Below are 23,502 nucleotides of genomic sequence, written 5' to 3'. Positions count from 1 at the left end.
TCCCACCATGTTATATTACGACATGCCACTTCCTCTTATACCACATCCTGCCATGCCAGACCCACCATGCCACACCCCACCATGCCACATTCCACCATGCCAGACCCACCACGCCAGACCCACCATGCCACATTCCACATGCAACATCCCACCATGCCAGACCCACCATGATACATCCCACCATGCCATATTCCACCATGTCATACCATATTCTATATTTCCATGCCACATTTAACATGACATAACCCACCATACTATTCCTTATCCCCCCATGCCATGATATTCCACCATGCCATGCCACGTGCCGCCATGACATGCCACATCCCACCATGCCATGCAATATCCCACCATGCCATGCCACACGATGCCATGCCATGCCACATTTCACTTTGACATCCTATAGCCCACCATTCCATATCTCACCATACCATGCCTATATCTTACGATACCATGCCATGACGTGCCTTGTCATACCATGCCACATCCTGCTACCCTCCTTCCCACCATGATTTTTCAACCCATGCCGCATCATACAAGCTGTCATAGTGCCTTCCTACCGGTGCGATATGAACATTCTTCTCCCACTCCATGAATACAATGTAGGAAAACTATTTTGAATGTTGCTACACCCTCACCAGAACATCAGCTGGCTGCTGGACACCAGTTAATTCCAGGATTTGCCTGTAGTAAATGGTTCAGGCGAACGGCTTGCCACTGTTCAGTGATTTGTATGCCGTGTCCATGACTTAAAAAGCCCGTCGTGGATGAAATGGTTTGGTTTAGTTTGGTCGCAGTTTAAAGTCTCACTGAGCGATGTTCTTGCGACGGTCTGTAAATGATCCAGACAATCCAATGATCAACAGCATGAAACTCAATGTACGCAGTTGTGATATGATGACATCTGTCAATCATGTGAGGCAGAGCCTGACCACCCGACCAGTTCTAAACCCGGATTTCCACTGGTTGTCAAGGACAGACAGACAGACAAACAGACAGCAAGACAGACAGACACACACACGCATAAACGCATGCACAGAGACCAAATACATACATAGCTTATAAATTCCAATCATGTTGATACAATAAAGCATCTGTGGCTGTTTTGCCAGTGACACAATGTATCTCCGACGTTGTCCAACATGTTGCAACATCAGTCGGAGTCAAGCCACCATTCTGTCTTACCGCCTGTGAGATACAAGCTTTACTCACCACCTCCGTACAAAGCATTTCAACAGTGTTTTGTCATGTTTAAACCTCGAAAGGAGAGGAGCCAGTGTTGAATAGCTAACAAGGCTTTACATGTATGCTTACAGACCGTTCATACGTTGTGGCGAAGTGTAGGTGCCTGAGTGCATTTGCGTGCGTGTCTGTGTGTGTGCGTGTTTGTACGTGCGTGCGTGCGTGTGTCTGTGTGTCTGTGCATGTGACTGAGAAAGGGGGTGTAGGGGCGGGCGTCAGTCAGCTGTAACTCTCATACACGCGGCCCTCCATCCAAAATATTCCCATGTATGAAAACAAACAAACAAACAAACAAACAAACAGCCTCTAATCACATCCTCTAATATGATAATGCTAATCATCTCCCTACGCAATATCGGGCACACAATATAATTATTGTTGATTCTGTAGCTATGATACTAGGTTTCTCAGCTCCAACACTGTACAACATTACCCAGGCGCAATCAGCCAGTTAGCCTTCCAAGCCTGTATCATATGAGTTTTATTACCCTACCATTGCTACAATGGAGGGAAGGAGGTGTTGCAATCATGGCAGATGTAATTGTCTGTATAAGTCGTAGGTGGTAGTAAGACTATACTCGCCTGCTACTGCATGAGACGACAAACATTTCATGACTTCACCTGGGCCAAATGTAGTGATCATGTGAAAACCAAACAATATGAAACACCCGGTGGCTCTATTTCTCTCACTACATGTCTTGACCATGAACAACACCAGTTACTTGAGTGCGTGAGTGTGAGGAAGGCGGGTATGTGTGTGTTTGTGTGTGGAGGGGGTGGGGGTGGGGAGGTAACATATTTCATGCGCTTGGTCAGTATTTTCGTGTTTGCTGAAAGTGCGGTTGTGTTTTCAGTAAGAATGGTATTTAGACCAAAAGGGAGGATAAGACCATATGGACGAACAGCTTCATTACTAGATAGGGAGTGACAAACGAATAAACAAACAAACAAACAAAACCCAGTGATACTGTACTCGGTTAAGTATTTCTTGGTACCATAAAGTTCCTGTGTCCATCACGCCTTCAACGTTTTTTCGTCTCTAATAGAATTTATCCTGCTCAAGTGGCTATAATAACATGTCTGAACTTGTCGCACATTGTACAAAACTATGAACCATTATTCAGAGGTTAAACAGCCGTACGGCCTTTCTGCCCATGAGATATGAGTGTTATTCAACCCCTCCATTAATACGGTGTAGGAAGACCTACTACAATGTTTTTAACATAACTAAGCAACGTCATGGGCAGATAAAAAGAATATCTATTTAAATCTATTTCAACCAACAAAGAAAAATGCACGATAATGTATTGCTAGGAGAATTCTCATTGTATCAGTATCACAGGGGATACCAACATGTGTCAAGTTTTGTTTATGTATTGGAGCCTCCCTTTCCCCCAGCCAGCCTGTCTTCCTTCCAAGCCATGTCATAAGAGTGTTTTCCCCTCTCTACCATTCATACAATGTAGGGTGACTGTTTCAGTGTTGCACCATGCACTGCTCATTGTCTTATGCTGCACTCAGTACCTTTCAAGCTCGATGCTTTTATGTACACATTCGAGTCTGGACCATACGATCGAGAGATCAATAGCATGAACATACATCTTCACGGGAGGGCAAAGACGACAACCATGTGGGCGAGCCTGACCACAAGCTGGGGTACTAATGGGGTAATGTTTAAATAAAAAAGAAAACACATAAAAAACAAAATACTTCGAGGGATTCGAACGCTGTATGCAGTTTTCTTTTTCGTCCCAGGCATTACCTTTGCATGGTTGGGTATAAGGCAGATAACGACACTGTCTGTCCCTAAGTATATTGTTGGTTTATAGCGCATATGAGCAGTTCGGACTGGCCCTGTCATCTCCATGTTTACTCTGTATGTTGGTGTTTAACACCCGCACGATGGCTTCGCGACAGCTACTTACAGTTTGCTGACCCACACCCACGCCCCACATTCACCACAAAATGAAAACCGAGACTCGCAGTTTAACAGTCTGTCTAATTTGACTCAGGCGCGCATTGATATTTCTTAATTCCACTGAATTAATATTCTTCCTACAATTAAAGTTTAACTCTAATCACTGTTTCTTTATTGTGGTCTCGTCCTCCTGTGTCACACCTCCGTCTATTCCAGCTTCCATTGTTGCAATCAAACCTCACATCACAGCCACACCAATCATGCTGATGTGGAGGGAACCCAATAATAACGGCAGTGACATCATCTCATACAACACTGACATGGGTGGAAAACAACTCCTCTCCATTGAGCCCGTCAGTACACAACTGAGGACCTCCTTCCAGAGACCACCCACAGGTGGGTTTCAGATAAACCGTACAGCAAAAGAAATACAAGTTTAAGACACACATGTCATAGTTTTCCAATCGCACAGATTGATGCTCATGTTATTGATCACTGGATTGTCTGGTCCAGACTTGATTATTATTATACTTTCATATGAGTTTTATTATTCACTAACAATTTATACACCTCTATGATACCCAAGTTGACTCCTGAGGTTATCAGTTATCAGCACATGTCGATCAATATTTCAGAATCCGCATTCAAGCCGTCAACAGCATTGGTGTGCGAGCTTTCAGCACCTCAGTAAAGTAACTACTAAAGCTTGGCCTCCAAATCCACCAAAGATTGAGTGTGTCAATGTCGTGCCCAACAGTCTCAAACTGAAGTGGGGTGACGGTCGAAATCCAGATATGATCACTTATCATCTGGAGATGGAGAAGGACGATGGAAGGTTGGTAGTAGATGACATCATCAGGGATACGTTAACAGGTTATGGTATACCAGCCAGAGGCTACTGGAAACTGGACAAGATGAAAGAACCACTAGTTTAAGCGCCTTGAGCATGTACCAGCTTAGCGTGGATATCTGTGCTATATTGTGGTTATTTTGGTAGTAACAGGCCTGGAATATCTATATGTGTGGCGTGTACATCTACAATCCACCTCAAAACAAAAAAGGATGGACACAATATGTCAACATGACTACACAGTGTTATTTAGCAAGTTGTCAGATGTAACATGTACATCAACATGTGTGAAGCCTGCCATGATATTTCTGGAATATTACGACAAACAGCGTAAAAACAAACTGCTCACTCATAAATTCTGAAACATTTTCTTGTTTTTCAGTCTTCAAACAGTATACAGTGGTCCTGCTCACAACCATAAAGTAAATCGCCTGACTGAGATGACAAGCTATGATTTCCGCATCTACGCTTACCATAGAGCTCGCCGGGACCCTGCTTGGACACGATCTCCACAACAAAAATCACCCACGCCTGCAGTGCAAAGTAAGATCATGAATGCTTCTGTCATTAGTCTTTCCACCATATATATTGTACAGTGTCATTCGTCGGGAGGCATGGCAGTGACAATATGTGTGGAGAGGGGGGGAGGCGAATGGATGCGGCAGACAGTGGCAGTGACAGAGATGCAACAGCGCAGAAGGTATTCAATCTCTTGATAATATTCATAAGACTTCCAACCAATTGTCCGTCAATTTTGACGAAATCAATAACTTTTACGGCCGACGCCATCTTTGTTTACACTCACGAGAGACCTACTAGACGTATTTGTTTACTTATTTTTATAGATTATTTTGCTTTCGTTTTTATTACAGAAACTTGAGTTATTATAGAATTGAAAATAATGCTAGTAACCACGCTAAATGAAATAAATTTTATGTAATTCCGTAGAAATGTTTTCGTTTTACATGCTCTCAGATGTGAAAACTTTTGAATGAAAATCATGAATGGAATGAGTGATGAAAGTAGTACCAGTATGTCAAAGTTCACGTATTAGCCAATCAAATCACTCGAAGGTGTTATGACACATATATGTCATAACACTTTGTTATGAAACACCTTTACGAAGTACCACGTGGGGAATAAACGTCTTTCTTTCTATCTACAGCTGACAGGCTGCGAGGCTGGTCGGGGGTGTCTTACGTCATCGCTGGCGGCGTGACGTCATACAGCTGGAGGTGCTGACGACATAGCCTCTGTACTGTAAACTCACCACTATAGATAAGTGTACCCAGTTGGTATGGCAAGACACTGATATGCCCGTGATGGTCTGCAGAACAGAAACCGGCAATGGCGGGTAAAATATTACTTTCAAATACTTAAAGCACTCAACACTACAGTTGTGATCACATCTCCACTGAAATGGTACTGAATGATTGTTTGGGCTACAGAAAAATCGTTGAGGGCACAACTAACACAGACATAAACCAAACCAAACCAAACCCAGAGTCACACAGTCCTCTACAAAGAACAGAATATTGTACACAGTTCAGAATCTATGTTATTATTTTAGTCTTGAAATAAACACACGAATGCGGCTGTTCACTCAGTTATGAAGAATTGAGAACTCTTACCCGAGTTCTGGCAATATTTTCTCTCTCATCAGCATCCCGGTCTCAAAATAAACAAAATCAAATTACAAATTTATGTCATCTGGCTGTTACATATTGTTGAAACTGTAGGCTACAGAAAACCTGTATTTTATTTCGAAAACCTGCATTATTTATTCATTTCTTGTAAAGATGTGTGTTAGATTTGTTAAAGATATACTCTCACATACAGAACTGGATTTCGCCGTAAATAACTTTTCTTCTTGGCGAAAATAACTATGTAGCATAACTTCATGGAACAGTGTTACAAGAAACAAGCTGGCTGACCGCGAACTGGTCGCCAGATACACGTATATATTGACCACTGTCAACTTGCCGACTGGCCAACGACAGACCGATGACCTCGTGTGATCAGAGCATATTTGTGATACATTTATCCTGAAATCTGCAAGACGAAAGGGTTGCAAGATGGTTAAAGTGTTAGTGTGTTTCTAGAAAGTTTGTATTGTCATGTTAGGGTGTTTGTGTTTTGCGTCACTACCTGCAAAACAAACCTTAAACACATATCATGGTAACTGCCATCATATACAAAAGGTCGCATGGAATGTCTGCTGGTCTAGAACGGAATATTATAACATGACACTGACTGACTGACGGACTGACTGACGGACTGACTGACTGATTTTGCGTTAGAGGGCTGAACCCCATACAACAAATACGCCGGCAAACCATCACTTTAAGTGAGTGAGTTGAGTTTTACGCCGCACTCCCATCACTTTGAAACACTGATAAAATGAATTCATTGAATTATTGTTCATAGAATGCAATTATCAAAGATTTGAAATGCCAATGTGCTTACTTTGTACACAGTCATCTAGCGATGGTCACGTGACCTGATAAATAATATTTTATGTGTGCACAATACGTGGAGGATATCTTGTTAGTGTTGTCAAATGGCATGTATATTTCATCTCGTGGTCTGACAAAGCTGGTATGTTATTTGACAACATTCACAAGATATTGTATTTTGTTATATTTTTAACATTGTTTGTAAATGATCGAGAGATCGGGTAAGTCTGCAAAAGTGATATTCTACTCAGTGAAATAACATGTTATTCTACTCAGTGAAATAACATGTTATTCTACTCAGTGAAAATATCATTGTTATTTTCATCAGTATTTACAGTATTCACTTTTACAAATATAAGAAAATTGACGATGTGTTGTTGATGCATTGACGGTATTTCCGGGGGAAATATGGATACTTGAATCAAATAATTAGAGCATTACTTTAAAGATTAATTTGGGTATATCAAAGGGCTACAAAACTGTTTCAGTCAAAAGTCGTTCGCAGCTGATGCTTGTAAACAAGTCACTCGACTTGATACTGAACAACTGGGTGCAAGTACACAGCCAAATGTCAAGACACAGCCGTGACGTCAGTATGGTCAGAGTCATGACGTCATCATAGCCACATATGACGTCACGTCGCAAACACAACAGTTCTGGCGGCAGATCTTCAGCTGAGAGATTGTTTCCATCTCGGGGAGAGATAACAGTGGGCATGTGGGGAATGTCTAAGTACTCGGTCTCTGGATATTACTGACACTTACAATCGGACTGACACAAAAGAAATTAGCCATTGAAGAAAAAAGGCTCCAAAATTGAAAATTGGTGACAAAATTAGCAAACAAAAGCATGCATTGTAACCCTTAAAATAAAATCTAGTGTGCTGGCAGTTCCGTCTGTGGTGTAGTTCATTTTACTATCTTTTCAATAAAATGAAACACTGGAAAATACAAGTGCGCATGCGCACACGTGATTAAAGAAGGCATAGTTTTTCGGGACATCTTTCATAAGTTAAAAATTAGTTACAATTTGAATCTATCTGATCGTTTGTTAGACATCACTTATCCTAAGTTGAATAAGATTCTGAGACTTAAATTTTCCATTGGTGAGGTAAAATTACGAGGGTTATTGAGGACTGTTTGTTTAAAGTAAGATTAATCAGTACGGTTTTCTGCAAAAGACTTTTGTTTTACTGTCTATTCAGTTAATGTGTCCCTAACACTGAGAAGAGAGGTCCGCCCCATTGCCATAAATATCTTGGAAATGTGAAGCCTAAATAACAGCAAATGTAGTTTAGGGGAGTGAAAGAGCGAGATTAGTTCATGTGGAACAGCCAAGAGCAGCCACTATCCTATGCTATGCTATACTATGCAACCAACCAACCTTACTCCCCCCCCCCCCCCCAACGTGCCCCCCTCCCACCCCCCAGCGTGCGTGAAGGGCTGCCCTGCCCTGCCCTGCCCTGCCCTGCTCATGCCTGCCTGCTCATGCATGTTGGTGAATGTGCCTTGTTACAAGCCAACCTTGGTGTATGCTGCCGGTACATTTAAGAGAGGTGGGATGCAGCAACAGTAACAGCCACATTGTATTAATGGAGGGGAGAAATGCATCTTATATCGTATGGGGTGTTATTGAAGGCTGTTATTTATTTGTTTTTGTTTGTTTGTTTGTTTGTTTGCATGCATAGGGATGTTTTGGAGGGAGGGCAGCGTGCATGAGAGTTACTGACTGATTGACTCACTCCGAGCCCCCACCCCTAAACCTCTTTCCTCAGACACACACATGTACGCACGCACCGACATGCACGCGCGCACACGCTCGTACATACGGACACACACTTAGCCACAACGTATGAACGGTCCGTAAGCATACATGTAAAGACTTGTTAGCTATTCAACACTAGCTCCTCTTCTTCCGAGGTTTAAACATGACAAAACACTGTTGAAATGCTTTGTACATGTATTGTAACGGAAGGGGTGAGTAAAGCTCGTATCTTACGGGCGGTAAGGCAGAATGGTTGCTTGACTCCGACTGATGTTGCAATATGTTGGACAGCGTCGGATATACTATGTACATTGTGTCACTGGCAAAACAACCACACATGCTTTATTATATCAACATGATTGGAATTTATAAGCTGTGTATGTATTTGTTCTCTGTGCGTGCGTTTGGGCGTGTGTGTGTCTGTCTGTCTGTATCCATGACAACACGTACAAATCCTGGTTTAGAATTGGTCGAGTGGTCAAGCTCTCACATGGTTGACTCATGTCATTGCAATGCGTACATTGATGTTTATGCTGTTGATCACTGGATTGTCTGGATCATTTACAGACCGCCGCAAAAAAGCAAGAAAATTGCTGTGTGAGAACTAAACCAAACCATTCATCGAAAACGGACTTGTTAAAGTTATACACACAAGTAGAGTAATGCATACAAATCACTGAAAAGTGGCCAGCCGTTCGCCTGAACCATTTACTAAAGGCAATCCTTGGAATTAACTGATGTCCAACAACCAGGAGCTAGTTGATATACTTGTTAAGGTGTAGTAACATTCAAACACGTCTGTCTACATTGTATTCATGGAAGGTGTGGGAGAATGTTCATATCGCACGGGTAGAAAGGCACTATGGCAGCTTGGTTCTGGATAATGTTGCACAGTTTTGGACATGGTATCAGAGGCCACACATACACGAATGTTGTATTCTGTCAACACGATCGAAACATGGAAAATACGACGACGAAATCTTCTATATGACACAAACTGCCGGATGCAAGTACTACATAACGGGTTTCATGAACTGCTTTAAGGCATGCCTGATCGTACACGTACAATATACCAAGACTGATGTCTTGGGATGTACCATGGTGGGTGTATCATGGTGGGATGTACCATGGTGGGATGTACTACAGTGGGACATAAATAACAACTCTCAGTTCAGTGTGCAGGCTCCAAGTTTTTGAGAAACCAAGATGGTGTCTCCTTCAATGAGAAAGAAGGGTTAAAACCGCATGTCGAGAAAACTACAGTTTCAGGGCTCGGTTTAAGCCTTGTGCGTGTTTTTCTCACACATGTACAGAATCTATCGGGCCGTGTCGATTCAACTGCCATCCTTCACTGGCACTCCTAGTCTATTTTCTCCAACGCTTGGCAAGGTAAATAACACATTGTGCATTTAGAGACAGTTAAACATAATTTCATTTTAGTTGATGGATGGGTTTAGTTTACATCATTTACCAAAAGAAATACGCGAAGGCGGGTGAAATAGTGTAAAACATTGCTATATCCCATTCGCTTTACGAGTATGGCCTGGGTGCGCATTTCGGTAAATCTCCATTAATATATATATTTACAGTGTATACATATAGAGTATAGCGAGAACGATGTTAGTTTATAGAGGCCTTGTGATCTTGGATGAGTTCCCTGGGATATACTGGAGCTGAGTCATGCTGGCATCTGTCGGCATAGCATAAGGGTTTACAAGGGTTTTCTACAGTCAGGTTTCCGTTATTGAATTCCACGCAAAAATCGATCATAATGAACGGGACTGTCGTCATGTTGTTGATGTTCCCAATCCTGGATTCAATTGGGGAATGACATTCAAATTCCGGCTGGAAGTAAGATCGTGTTCGTAGCTAATAAAAATGGGCCAAGGAAATCAAGTGTAATGTTTATCGGAGGAATGTGGAGAGTATTCAGAAATGATCTATGTATATACTTATATCCTCATTAGAATCTCTCTGCCTCTCTCTTTCTCTGTCTCTCTCTCTCCACCAAGGGCCCATGCAGGAAGCAAATGTACTGTAACAGCTGCAAGTCCCCATTGTCCCAGGTGTGTAGACCTACCTTCAGTTGTTGGCAATCTATAGCCCTGGGCCCCCTTGCACAAAACGATCTTAGCGCTGCAATGATTGTAACTCCTATACTCTAACATAGGCTTAAGATCGTCGTAGCGCTAAGATCGCTTAGTGCAAGTGGTCCCGGGTTTTATAGTGTACTGTCGGCTTTAATTAAAATGTTTTAGTTTTCCATGCTTGTTCTATATCCATGTCTGTGATGCCCTAGTATTTTTACTGTCCATTATCAACAGATTTATATAAAAATCGTTTTCATATTACTTGTGTAAATTGTTGTCGTCACGATGTGGCTTAGATAATGCCGACGTAACGTTTAATATTAACTAACTCACTCACACTCACTCACATACTCACTCCCCCGCCCTCAAATATAATTCCAAACCAAAAATATTTATTTGTTCATTGTGCCGTTAATTGTAAGCAGCAAATGAAAAAAAACATACTACAGATATCAACAAAAACTACATTTGATGTTCCCAGTTGTTTCCATTCTGACACCATTTGCACGAAATGTCAATATCGTCACATCAATATCCTTCCCACACCAGTCAGTTCTCAAAGATGTGCGCAGTGCTAGTTTCGTTACCCTGGTAACCCATTCTGCGAGAAGTAGAGCACAAGAGGTCATGAATGTAACGCTCACACTGTCCAAATCGACAGTCAAAGCCAGGTCGAAGCGAGTAAAAGATCAGGGCCTAGATTTTGGAAGCTCTCTTAGCACTAAGATAGTCGTATGCCATACATTAACATCAACTTACGACGATCTTAGCGCTAAGAGAGCTTCGCAAATCGAGACCCTCCTGGTCGACGGCACAATGAGAGAAGGAGTTAGAGCTGGGTAGATTGCATGGACGTTCTTTAGGGTATTGTATGAACAGCAACCCTTACCACAAATGACATAGTTGTAACACTCAGTTCAGCTACAGGCTCGCCGACATCTCGAGCATGTTATGTTGCAGAACTGGAGAAAAGACAATCTGAATTGAAATCAGGCAAATGATCGACGGAACGTCATATAATTGTACACAGCTTTTTGAGATCCATATCAACTTTTCATTATGCAAAATGCATACTTTCCATACCTGATGATGTGACGACCAGTACAGCGAAAGTAGAAAGAACGAATACTCTTGGTTTTAGTTCCTTCACTGATGCAACCTTATCACTCAGCAGTAGCAGTTTTATCTGCACCAAGAAAGAATTCTAGCAGGTTTCACGAGACTCAAGATAATAATGAAATGTCTCATTCATATGAGTTTGTCTGGACCAGGCAATTTAGTGATTGACAACATGTGCACCAATTGCAGTACTATTTTCATTGTTACACTTTAAATGCAAACGGCTTCACAAATTAATCATTTCAATGTTTTGTGCAACCTGACATCATTACTGACTTGGACATGCAGGTAATGTTAGGCGAAGTGTTGAAAGGATGGATAAGATATATTCCGATGCAAGTAATCGACTTTGACTCAGATGAGACTAACGCCTGTGGCGTGTATACTTATTTAGATGCAAATTGCTCAGTAGTCACCCGAGTGGAATATGGTGTAATGTCAAGAACATTGCTACCAATCCAGATGGGAGTACCCACATGACCCTTCAAAGCGAGAGATTACCCTCTGGGATCAGTTATGTATTAGGGTGACTGGAGGACCCCCCCCCCCCCCCCCCCCCCACACCCCCCCTCAACATTCCCCACCAATTAAAAGAATTGTGTGTGAGTGAGTGAGTTTAGTTTTACGCCGCGCTCAGCACTATTCCAGCTATATGGCGACGGTCTGGAAATAATCGAGTTTGGACCAGACAATTCAACAACATGAGCATCGATCTGCGCATTTGGGAACCGATGACATGTGTCAACCAAGTCAGCGAGCCTAACCACCCGATTCCGTTAGTCGCCTTTTATGGCAAGCATAGGTTGCTGAAGGCCTATTCTACCTCGGGACCTTCACGGGTCAATTATGTGTGAACTGTATATCTTATAAACTCTTTTGGGAACAGGTACGGAAACAACACCACATTCGTAGACTGCGTTCTCACACGTCATCTGGAGTGTGGGGTTAATGAGGAGATTCCAGTCACATTGACCGTTGCTTGTTTGTCTTGTAATGTCTCTCCCAACATTTCTGAAGTTCCCAGTTTATCTTCATAATCTCCCTTTTGCATTGTCGCATCCTTTTGCATTGTCGCATCCTTTTGCATTGTCGCATCCTTTTGCAGTGTCGCATCCTTTTGCACAGTTGATCCTGCCTCCTAACTTTCACTCACGTGTAATGACGCATTTACATATCTTTCTTGGGTGTCTGTACATAATTGACTTTGCATCAGACAATCCAGGAACAGAGATAGAGTTAACGATCTACGCATGTTTGCATGCATCACCCAAGTCAGCCGATCCAGTTAGTCGTCTACTACGATAAGCATGGCTAGCTGAAACCCATTTCTAACTCGAATATAGTAATGTCCAGAGAATATAGCGTCGCAAACAGCTGTCCCCCTGATAACGGAGGGGGAAGTTCTGTCAATACGAGGGAGAGAAATTCATTGCTGTCGTCGCGAAAATAGATTTACTTCGTCAATTATAATGTATGTTTCAATGTATATAGGTCACTTGACTGCGATGCTTTACTGTGGACATTTTTCTGCTTCCTAAATTATGTACAGGACATGCAGATAACTGCTCCCCGCATTCCCAACCACAAATTCTCAGACGAACCACTGCAGAACCCGGCCAAACCTTGCCGAGTGCTAAGCTAGTAAAGTCAGTCTGAGTTATAATTGTTTCCTTTAAAGAGGCTCGTCTAAATAATGGGTTCATCTAAGGGCCCCAGTCTGTTGTCTATATTTTTGTGACAGAACTATCATTCAAAAAACTGATTATTACCTTTGAGACCTGTGCAAGTCTAACCTGACAGCCTTCTGTGGACAGTTTCATTCGGTCGATAACGGTATGGTGTTATGCAGCTGACTTCTGTTGTGGTAAGATACCAGGATAATAACGACAAAGCATTAAATTTGACGCTCTGAAAAAAAACGTGATCTGAGCCATTCTAGCCTTGTGGTATAGTGAGCAGGTTTGCTTGCAAACCGGAAACGGGGTCTTGTCACGTGATATTTAAATTAATAGCAGTGGCGTCGTGTTCAGTCATCCCACCTCGCAAGGCGTCGATTCCATGGTATTGGTATTGACCTGTAGTTCTGCGTGCTGTGGATAACTTCTTCAGCTGTTCGTTTCGCAGGTAACGTAAGAAATGTGTTGAAATTGTGCTACTAAACTGGCATTATTAGGTTTGTGGATTACTACACGGTTGTGGTTGTTCTGTTACTAGGACTGCTGCCATATAGCAATGGATAGCAATGGATAGCGCTGTGGTGGCGTTCGGTACAATACGCATCTCTAGTGTGCGTACTCTGGCCTTATGACCCCCGAAGATCAAGGTTAGAAATAAGCTGCAATAACCGATGCTTGTCATAAGAGGCAACTTTCCACTCGCTGTCGCCAAACTGTTATTCTTAAAGGAGACTGAAATATAGACTCTGCCATGCATGCTGAGTCAGTGAGTGAGTTTCGTTTTACACTCAGCATCATTCTAGCTATATGGCGACGGTCTGGAAATAATCGAGCCTGGACCAAACAGTCCAGTGAGGCAACAGCATCGATCTGCGCAAGTGGGAACCGATGACATGTGTCAACCAAGTCACCGAGCCTGACCACCCGATCCCGTTAGTCGCCTCTTACGACACGCACAGTCGCCATTTATGGCAAGCATGCATTTATGCTGATTTGTTTTAGAGGTTGAGCATGTTCGAATCCTTACTTGCGGTGGAGTAGGCTACTGGTTAAAGCGTTCCCTCGTCAAGATACCGGTTTGATTTCCCTCATGGTTGCAATGTGCGAAGCCCATTTCTGGTGTCACGCGTCGTGATATTGCTGGAATATTGCAAAACAAAACCCGGCGTAATGGAAAATTGGCGTCACGGAAAATGAATCTTTTATAATGTTGTAATATAACAGGGTCATCCATTTCCTGAGCTATCGATTACGGACAGGCATCAGAAATATGTGAGCCATGCCTTTGAAATATCTCGCTTGCACCCACCTGAAATAATATAACAGTGATGTGGTATATATGGAAAGCCTCTTGAATAGCAATTATGCAATATGTATTCAGTAATATGCCATCGTATGGACTATATTTCCTTTTTTGTTCTGTCAATAGTGTGTCATGTTTCAGCATTAATATGGAAACAGTTCAAGCTGTTACATTTGCATTTTTTAACATTAGCAGAACGTGACGTTATAATGACACCCACAAGAGGCATGTAACAAAATGGTTAGTTATATGTAATGAATAAGTGGTAGGTTTTCAATCATTGGTCAAAATATCAACCGAAATACATAAGCGGTTCATTCCGAAAAGCGGGTTCATGCAAATGTGTGTGGAATGCCTTTTTGGTTCACACGTCAGTGAACCAAAATGTACTCGGTCAGAGTCTCACGGGATCATTTCCTGTTGTAAAAAGTTTTGAAAAAATCTACATATACATTGCTGAAATATAGGCAATGCGTGAGAGAGAGAAATTATCGTCACACCGGTAATATTTCAGCCATATTGTGACGTCAAATGTTTTGCTATTTCTTAAAAGGCAAAAGCGAAAATGCAAGACATGCTATTTATTGCTTAACTCCGCACACACCAATATTCCAGTTATGTGGAGAAATAATAAAATCCAGTCTGGACCAGATGATCCAGTGATCAACAGCCTTCGCATCCCTCTACGCAGGTAGGATACGATAACATGTCAACCAGGTCAGCAGTCTAATAGGCGATTCCGACCCTCGAGCATATGACAGAACCAGCATGACTCCGATCCTTACAACCCTTCTGAGCATAAGCAACTGTAGAAATATTTTCTGTAAACGAACTGTTTTCTTGTCCATGCCAACTGGCAGTATACGTTACCAGCAAACATGGTCCTTATGTGAGCGTAGAAACAACTTGACCATGTTGAATGATCAGTGTCAGCTTGGTGTTAGCAAGGTTACTACTGGCCGGGCAATTGGGACTTGTCCCTGAGTGTTGTTATTCAGCCACAACGCTGTAAATACAATGGCTCTTTTACTATAAGTCGGACACAATCCCACGAAACCCATACAGTGGTAAAGACTGCTAACCGATTTCACGAACACCTGCTGTCATTATTTATTCGCAGGGATAAAATGCTGTAAATGTAACGGCCACCTTGTCGTTTAGGCCTACTGCATTCTGTCTTTGTTATTGCCTTTTTCTTTTCAGTAACTATCCGTGAAGATCCCGGGGTAACATAGGCCTACAGTAACCCACGCTTGCCATGAAAGGCTAGTATGCTTCTCGTAAGAGGCGACTAACTGGATCGGGTGGTCAATCTAGCTGACTTGGCTGACACATATCATCGGTTCCCAATTGCGCAGGTCGATGCTCATGCTGTGGGGCACTGGATTGTCTAGTCCAGACTCAATTATTTACAGCCCGCTACCATATAGCTGGAATATTGCTGAGTGCAGTGTAAAACTAAATTCACTCATTCTCTCATTTTCCGTAACCAGTTATGCGCTCACTAAAAGTAGGGGATATTAAAAGAGCGGCAAAAACAGGAATGTAGATTTCTCCGTGTATTTCAGGTATTAGGATAACTATTGTCCACCTTAGCTTGTTGCACATTGACCACTAGGTATCCTTAGATCACAAAGGTTCCAACTGAGTTGAGTCCAATCAGGGATTCGAACCCACACCCTCAGAGTTAGGCGGCTGACCTTGTGTGCTGGTGATTTGGTGCCTAGCTCTGAGGATGTGGGTTTGAATCCCGGATGACATTCACCTAAAAAAATACTAGACTTTGTACCTTACTAAGAAAGTGTAACCCCAAATATAGCATATGTTACCGTTATTAACCGGTTTGGGGCATTTGGTTTATCACTTCTGGTGAACTTCGCGTTGCCTAAAAAAATATCTGCATCGTCATTTTATTTCATTTTTACAGATTAAGATAGATATGCAGCAGAGAGGGTTCGGGTGATCCTGGCACATTCAGGCTGGTAAAGCTCATCATCAGCTCAAGGCCCTCACCCCCTCTACACGCAGCCCAGGCAGCGAATGGGACTTCTCCCAGGAAACACTGCCTAGTCGAACCCAAAAGAACTTTCCGGAGAATATGAAGGCTCCCCAACACTGCAGCTTTCTGCATTATCCAGATTGTCAGAAGGGCTGTGCTCCCGGTGGAGAACCCAGGCACTCTCCTGATCTGCGCCAAGAGATCTGGATGTACCAAACCTAGGGCACCGACAACAATGGGGAGCCTGACGACAGTGTACTGGAGATGCAAACGAAACATTTGAAAGGCGAGGTCTGCATGTTTATCACGCTTTTCCTGAATCTTGCCAATCACATTGCTGTCAAAAGGGACAGAAAATTCAATGATATAAATAATTTCATTGGCTTTATCAAAAAGAACAAGATCAGGTTTGTTAGCTGGAATTCGTCTCAGGCTGTCATAGCCACAGGCATGGCGGGGACGATAGTAAAAGCAGCGAGCCATTATTATTTGTATTATAGGATATTTATATGGCGCACATATCTATGCGACCATTGCTTGCTCAAGGCGCTGGTATTTGTTTCCCTCGATCAGCGTCACATCGTATAATAAAAAAAGCCAACGCCCTAAACGGACTGAAGTCAGTTCTTAATGGCAGTGCAAGTATCTCATGATATGCCGACTGAAACTGCAGTTCCGTGTGATGTGTGTCCGTTAGTTGTGTATTATTTGAAAACGACTTTCTGAGATAGATATTAAACGGTGTACTAGAATACTCGGAAGTATAAGCAGATGTCGACTGAACGTTGTACATATCATGCTTTAAGTCGTCAATATTTTCAGAACTGAAACCCTTTTTGACATCGATATGGGGAAGCGGAGTATTTACTCAGCAGTTGTCCTGTTCGCGTCCTTTGCAACAATGCTCTTTGGACCAAGCATCGTGTATGCAAGCGGAGTAATCCATGTAGCGTTGCTCGAAGGATTCCAGGAGGATGTGGCCATGACAGCATGGGTTGGATCTCTATTTTCCTGCATGTTTGCTCTCACAGGTGAAGAAATGAATAACGAGGGCGAATATCTGAAAGTACTGCTGTCAGTGTCAGTTACCAGTGTTTGCATGTTTGCATGTTTACAATGAAATATCAGATCTTGAAATAAGAAGGGAAGTTGCTAAAAGTACTTATGTCGGTTTCATTCAGCACTGTTTGCGCTCACAGGTAAGGAACTGACGGAACCTAAATAAAGAGTTCGAGTATCTAAAAATATGTCTTTCAGTACCACTTCCCAATGTCTCTATGTTCGGAAGGAACTGGCGAAACCTGAAATGAGAAGGGAAGTTGCTGAAAGTATTAAAGGCAGTTTCAATGACAAATACTTGCATGATATCTTGCATGTCAGTTTCATTGACCAATGCTGATGGGTTGCTGTGATGGTATTTGTACATATTTCCTTACTATTCCAGGACCAGTTGCCAGCATGGTCATCAACAAGTTTGACTGCAGAACGTGTGTCGTGATATCAGGAGTCTTGATGATGGTTGGGTTCTCAGCCAGCTGTTTTGTGACTGAAATAAGGACATTGTTTGTAACCTATGCCTTAATTGCAGGTATGTGAAGTACGTGAGTCCTGGGTTCTGACTGGGACACTCCAATGTCGCTCATTCTCAATCTTGTACCACAGGTGTCCGGCCAATGTAAATTTGATCGTTTTCTTGTTTACGTTAAACGAGTGATACATAATGAAAACATTATCAAAATCTGTATTGTGGACACCTTTGATATATCCCTTCATGGACAAAATCTTATATTTTAGTTTGATGGTGAGGTAACTAACAGCTAGTAATAACGACAACTCCAATGTCAAATTAAGTTCAAGAAAACTGAAAGGCAGTAAAATAGAGAGTCTATTTTGAAACACTTCGGAACATTGTTTATTGTATGAATAATCAATCCTGCTAAATATTAATCAATGGGCAGAGAAATGACATTCTCTGAGTTTGAGAATTGTTGAATATATTCTTTTGGGAGACGTGCATTTCCAGAAGGCGCACACAAACACCTTTCAGTGTGACGCGTGACAGTAGAAGATGTCTGCTTTAGGAGAGCCCATGGAACGTCTGCTTGGGAGTATTTACTTGAAAAAAGTGACAATGACAAAGAGAGACTCGCTAGTAACATGCCGGTAAAGGTTGGGTCACCCTTTAATTTTCCATGCATTCTGTACTTGAAAAAATACGTACAATAATGGCATGAGAACGACTTTGATGTGCTGTCGTTCATATTTCAGGTCTTGGCACAGGTTTGGCACAAACAGGAAGTTTCGTCATCATTGGCTATTACTTCCCTGTAAAAACAGGTCTGGTCACAGGAATATCTGTCTCAGGAATTGGATTTGGCATTTTCATACACCCCCCACTCTTGCAGTATCTGACTGAAACATATGGAGTCCACGGCGCCTTCCTTATCACTGGTGGAATAACACTTCATGTATGCATTGCGGGAATGCTCATGCGTCCATCCAACATAGAGCGCAAGAGAAAGCAACGGGTCGGAAATGAACTACCCGCTAGGAGAAATATAGCATCAATATGTCGGGATGTAACGAGTGTCTACCGTGTTTTAAGTAATGTATCTTTTATATTCTTTCTATGCAGTCTCTTGTGCTTTTCAATTGCTATAGCAACAGCATATCTCTTTCTTCCGGATTTCTTCTTAAAACAGGGATCAACATTCCAGGATGGCGCCTTTGTTATATCAACCTCAGGCCTGGGAAGTATTGTCTCTCGGATTCTAACTGGATTTGCACTGAGTGACGAGAGGATTCCAGGTGCCACAATATATGCCTCTCTTAATGGTTTAATGGCAATTTTTACCTTCATGCTGCCACTGTTCAGCACATCTTCATTTCTGAGAATACTTTATGGCTTTATTCTTGGATTGTATACTGGAGGGACATGGGTTCTCCTCAATACTCTGACACTTGACATTCTTGGAATTCAAGACTTCGCCACAGGTGTCGGTGCAGCTTTATTTTCCTGCGGAGTTGGCTATCTTACTGGTCCTCCTATTGCAGGTACGTACACATACACGAGTGAGAGACTTACAATTTATTGTCACGTAAAAAAATATACGACAATGTTCAATATTTCTGAAAGGTGTCAAGACACAAAGGGATATCATTTATGTGTGGCTGTATATTTCTGAATGATCAAACAGGAGGAGAATCTGAACAGAAATATAATACTGTACAGCCTAGGAATAATCTTCGTTGTGGTACAATTAGATTTTTTCAACACTTGTTACTTAGGCAGACACGTTTACATCTTCCTACAACAATACAGAAATACTCTTCATTATGAAGTCGAGTTGCATTTATTGATTTGGGTAAGGAGTATCTGTTAAAGGGGTTTCCTCAGTGTTAATCACGTGTGATGGCAAGACCGTCTAAAGTGATGCTGTATTCTTGCAACTTCTTGCACGGATGAGTGAGTGAGTTTAGTTTTACGCCGCCCTCAGAAATATTCCAGCTATGTGGCGGGGGTCTGGAAATAATCGAGTCTGGACCAGACAATCCAACAACATGAGCATCGATTTGCGCAATTGGGAACCGATGACGTGTCAACCAAGTCAGCGAGCCTGAATACCCTATCCCATTAGTCGCCTCTTATGACAAGCATAGTTGTCTTTTATGGAGAGCATGGGTTGCTGAAGGCCTATTCTACCCCGGGACCTTCACGGGTCACTTCTTGCACAGACAACGCCTCACTGCATAATAAATGTGCTGAAGTAAGTGTAAGATGTACCTCTTGTTGCTCATGACTCTGAAGTCGACATACTGAATTGGAATATTTAGCTTTCGTGAGTGAGTGAGTTAATATTTACCGTCACATTGGCGGCATTATTTCAGCCATATCGTGACGAGAACATTTAACAATGAAAAGGACTATATCTATATTATAAAACCTTTCAACGAAGGACAGTAAAACAACCCGAATATCACAAATAGCATTAAGACTAGCATGGAAAGTTAAAACTGATATCACTATATGGACAATACAATATAAAAACAGGCTATAGATCGCCAACAACTGGATGTAGATCGCCACACTAGGGGCTATTTAGCTTTAAGACGAATGGAACAAAAACACCGGAAAAATTGGTAGTTGAGTAGGATATCATTTTTTGTAACATTGTCTTGGTAACATTATCTCTCTTTACATTTCAGGTGCCATAGTAGAATCAAGCGGGTCATACTACAGCGCCTTCCTCCTTTCTGGTATGTCAGGGGAACTATTCCCAGTTGATAAATAATTTATTTTGGCTCAGTGCATGATCAATTAAATGTTCATTGCTTTGGATTGAATTATTGAGAACGGAAAAGCGTTGACGTCTATGTTAGAGTTTCAAAAACGATATGCTCTTGTACGTATGAGAGCCAGCAGAAAGGTTAAGAACGTAAATAAGCTCTGTAATCATCAGGTGAGTATCCGGAATGAACATACTGTACATTACATGCGTTTCAGTGCCATAGGATGTTCGGTTGTTCTTCAACCGCATACAGCTATATCCTTGCTTCATGGTAAATTCGCTTTTCAACAAAACATATGTCCTGGTTCTAGTTAATTTTCAAAGACGTACGAACTTTTTGTAGGTGCCACGTTTTTCTCGGCCGCGATCTTTGAATTCCTGTCATCTCTCAGCAAGAGGACACAAGCAAGCACAAAAGACTCCCAGCTGACAGTACCTCTGAACGAAGATACTGAAGTATCACCAATACAAACATCAAAACCTGAAGTAGCACTAATACAAGCATCACAACCTGTGACTGAAACAAAACAAACATCCAGCGAGCATTGTGATCATGACAAATCTACGGCAGCAGTAATTGATGCGCTGATGCCAGCAATTGCATCAATAGAAAATTGTAGGGATGATTATGGTGAAGGGGATAACAAAGTAACCGATACAAACTACTGAAACAAAACACAAGTGAAGGCTGTCTTGTGAGGACACTGTAGCCAGTTACAGAAGTATGTCACAGATAGCAGTGTATGCTATTTGATCAAGCTTATATGCAGAATCCTGAAGACCGGTACACTGAAACGGGTAACAGGCGTGTTTCGTTGAGAAGGCAGTATGTTATTTTGATCATGTATATGTGAACTCATGACCATTTACTGAAGTGGGTAATATGGATATATCGCACGACGAACATGCTGTTCTGATGGTCGGTAAAGACCCGGATCAGAACTGGCATCCGGATCCGGATCAGAACTGGTACCCGGATCCGGATCAGAACAGGTCCTCAGTATCTTCATCAAGTCATTCCTGCCGTAAGAGGCATGTAACGGGATTGGCTGGTCACACTCGGTGATTTTGTAGACGCATGGTATCCCAAAGGCGTAGATCGATCCTCATACTGTTGATCAGTGTATTGTCTGGTCCACATTGGATTAATTACAGACCGCCGCCATATAGCTGGAATATTACTGAATGCGGCGCATAACTACACTCACCGTTTGGTGGTGTTGTTCAGTGTGACGATGGTCAGTACAACATAATCAAGTCACTGAGAATAAAATTTGTTATTTTGATTATATTGTTGTTGATTATATTGTTGTCTCATGACAACAGGTATACTGAAGCGGGAAAAAACAGTAGTACTACATGATTGCACATGCTCATGGGAAGTGACATAATCCCAGTTCCATTTGTCAGCAAAGACTGGCACTTTTACTATGAAACTCTACATATTAACTCATTGTCATTGAAACTATATACAGGTCCCTGTTCATAGCTCCCTAAACTGATAATGACAGCGCAGGTTTGTATTTTTTACCATGCAACTCAACATAGTGTTATAGCGTCTAAATCAGGACAGCCATCGTCAAAATATTTCTAAAGACGGTAAACTATGTAGCCATATGAGACGTATTTGTTGTTATTCAATCTGCATTCTTAAGTATCATCACTAACGCAGTGTTCATTTACGAGATGTTAGAACATCATGTGTTAACCAATTTCCAGGTGTTATTGAGTATTTGAAGCACGGGAATACATTTGGAGCCGATGGCGTCAGCCGGAGGTTTCAAATGAAATATTCCCGTGCTTCAAATACTCAATAACACCAGGAAATTGGCCAACGCATGATGTTTATCGACAGTGTAAGCAAACACGTAAACCAAGAGGTTTTACTGTCTGCACTCGTTTACATCGAGTACGGGTACAGCTATGAAGTGTCATCAGCTGGCCGTTTCAGCTGGTGTCCATGGTAGCATCTTGAGCCGCTCATTTGTGACGTCATTTTTCGTCACTTTACGTCACAATATGGTTTGAATGACGTCACCACTGTTGTTGACACAACAAAACAATTGTTTGCGATGTTTCTACAAGTCAATACGCAGCGAGTAGTCTTGCAGTTTTTCTGTTCATATTCTAACATCACCATCATATCAAATGTAAAAGAATGTGCCATTATTTCTCTCTCTATCCCTTGAGTCTATGGTTGTCCATTGTTGTGAATGTACATAGAACCGAAAGAAGAAATATTGACACCATTTTTGAAACTGGTAATGAGTTTAATTCACACACATGTATATAACATAATTATTGTCGGAAAGGATTCGAAATTGACATGTGTGATCATCAGTACTTCAGTACGAATTTCAGACAATTACACATCAAAATGATGACAGGCGGGGCGACAATGCGATCCGAAAGTCAATGACGTCAATGACTCCTTGAGCATTGACAACAGCGTTGCATCGTCTGCACATGGAGTGGATCAGATGGTAGACGAAGGCCAAAGGAACTTATTCTCAAACTCGGTGATGCGCGCGAGAGAGTTCAGATGCACTTGATGACCTTGATAGTACACTATTGAACCTCCTCTGAATCTCTAGATGAGCTTGACGATGTCGAACAGTGAGGATAAGACCCCGGTAGGGCCTGCGACATCGGTCTGACGTTTCTCTGCCTTAAAAACCGCCGCACTGTGATTGTCCTCTGGTGATTGCCTGTGGTTGTCCGTGCAATTTCTGTAGCGCTAATGAAACAGTCTGCCGATTTCGCCTCAACGTTGTCACAGGCGGTCTGTGAGGATCGTCG

At 42.1% G+C, this 23,502-nt stretch overlaps 1 protein-coding gene across 1 annotated transcript; it reads left to right on the top strand.

Annotated features, from left to right (window-relative positions):
* Nucleotides 1–9,565: 9,565 nt before the first annotated feature.
* Nucleotides 9,566–21,770, top strand: LOC137282499 (monocarboxylate transporter 12-like). Its single transcript, XM_067814252.1, has 6 exons — nt 9,566–9,616; nt 17,237–17,445; nt 17,859–18,002; nt 18,683–19,468; nt 20,621–20,671; nt 21,047–21,770. The coding sequence occupies exons 2-6, from the start codon at nt 17,262–17,264 to the stop codon at nt 21,370–21,372; spliced, it is 1,491 nt and encodes a 496-aa protein (XP_067670353.1). The 5' UTR covers nt 9,566–9,616; nt 17,237–17,261; the 3' UTR covers nt 21,373–21,770.
* The last annotated feature ends 1,732 nt before the right edge of the window (nt 21,771–23,502 follow it).

The sequence above is a fragment of the Haliotis asinina genome, chromosome 4 (assembly GCF_037392515.1).
Source record: "Haliotis asinina isolate JCU_RB_2024 chromosome 4, JCU_Hal_asi_v2, whole genome shotgun sequence".
NCBI lineage: Eukaryota > Metazoa > Mollusca > Gastropoda > Lepetellida > Haliotidae > Haliotis > Haliotis asinina.
Note: the sequence above shows the minus strand (reverse complement) of the source record. Positions and strands in the feature narration are given on the sequence as shown.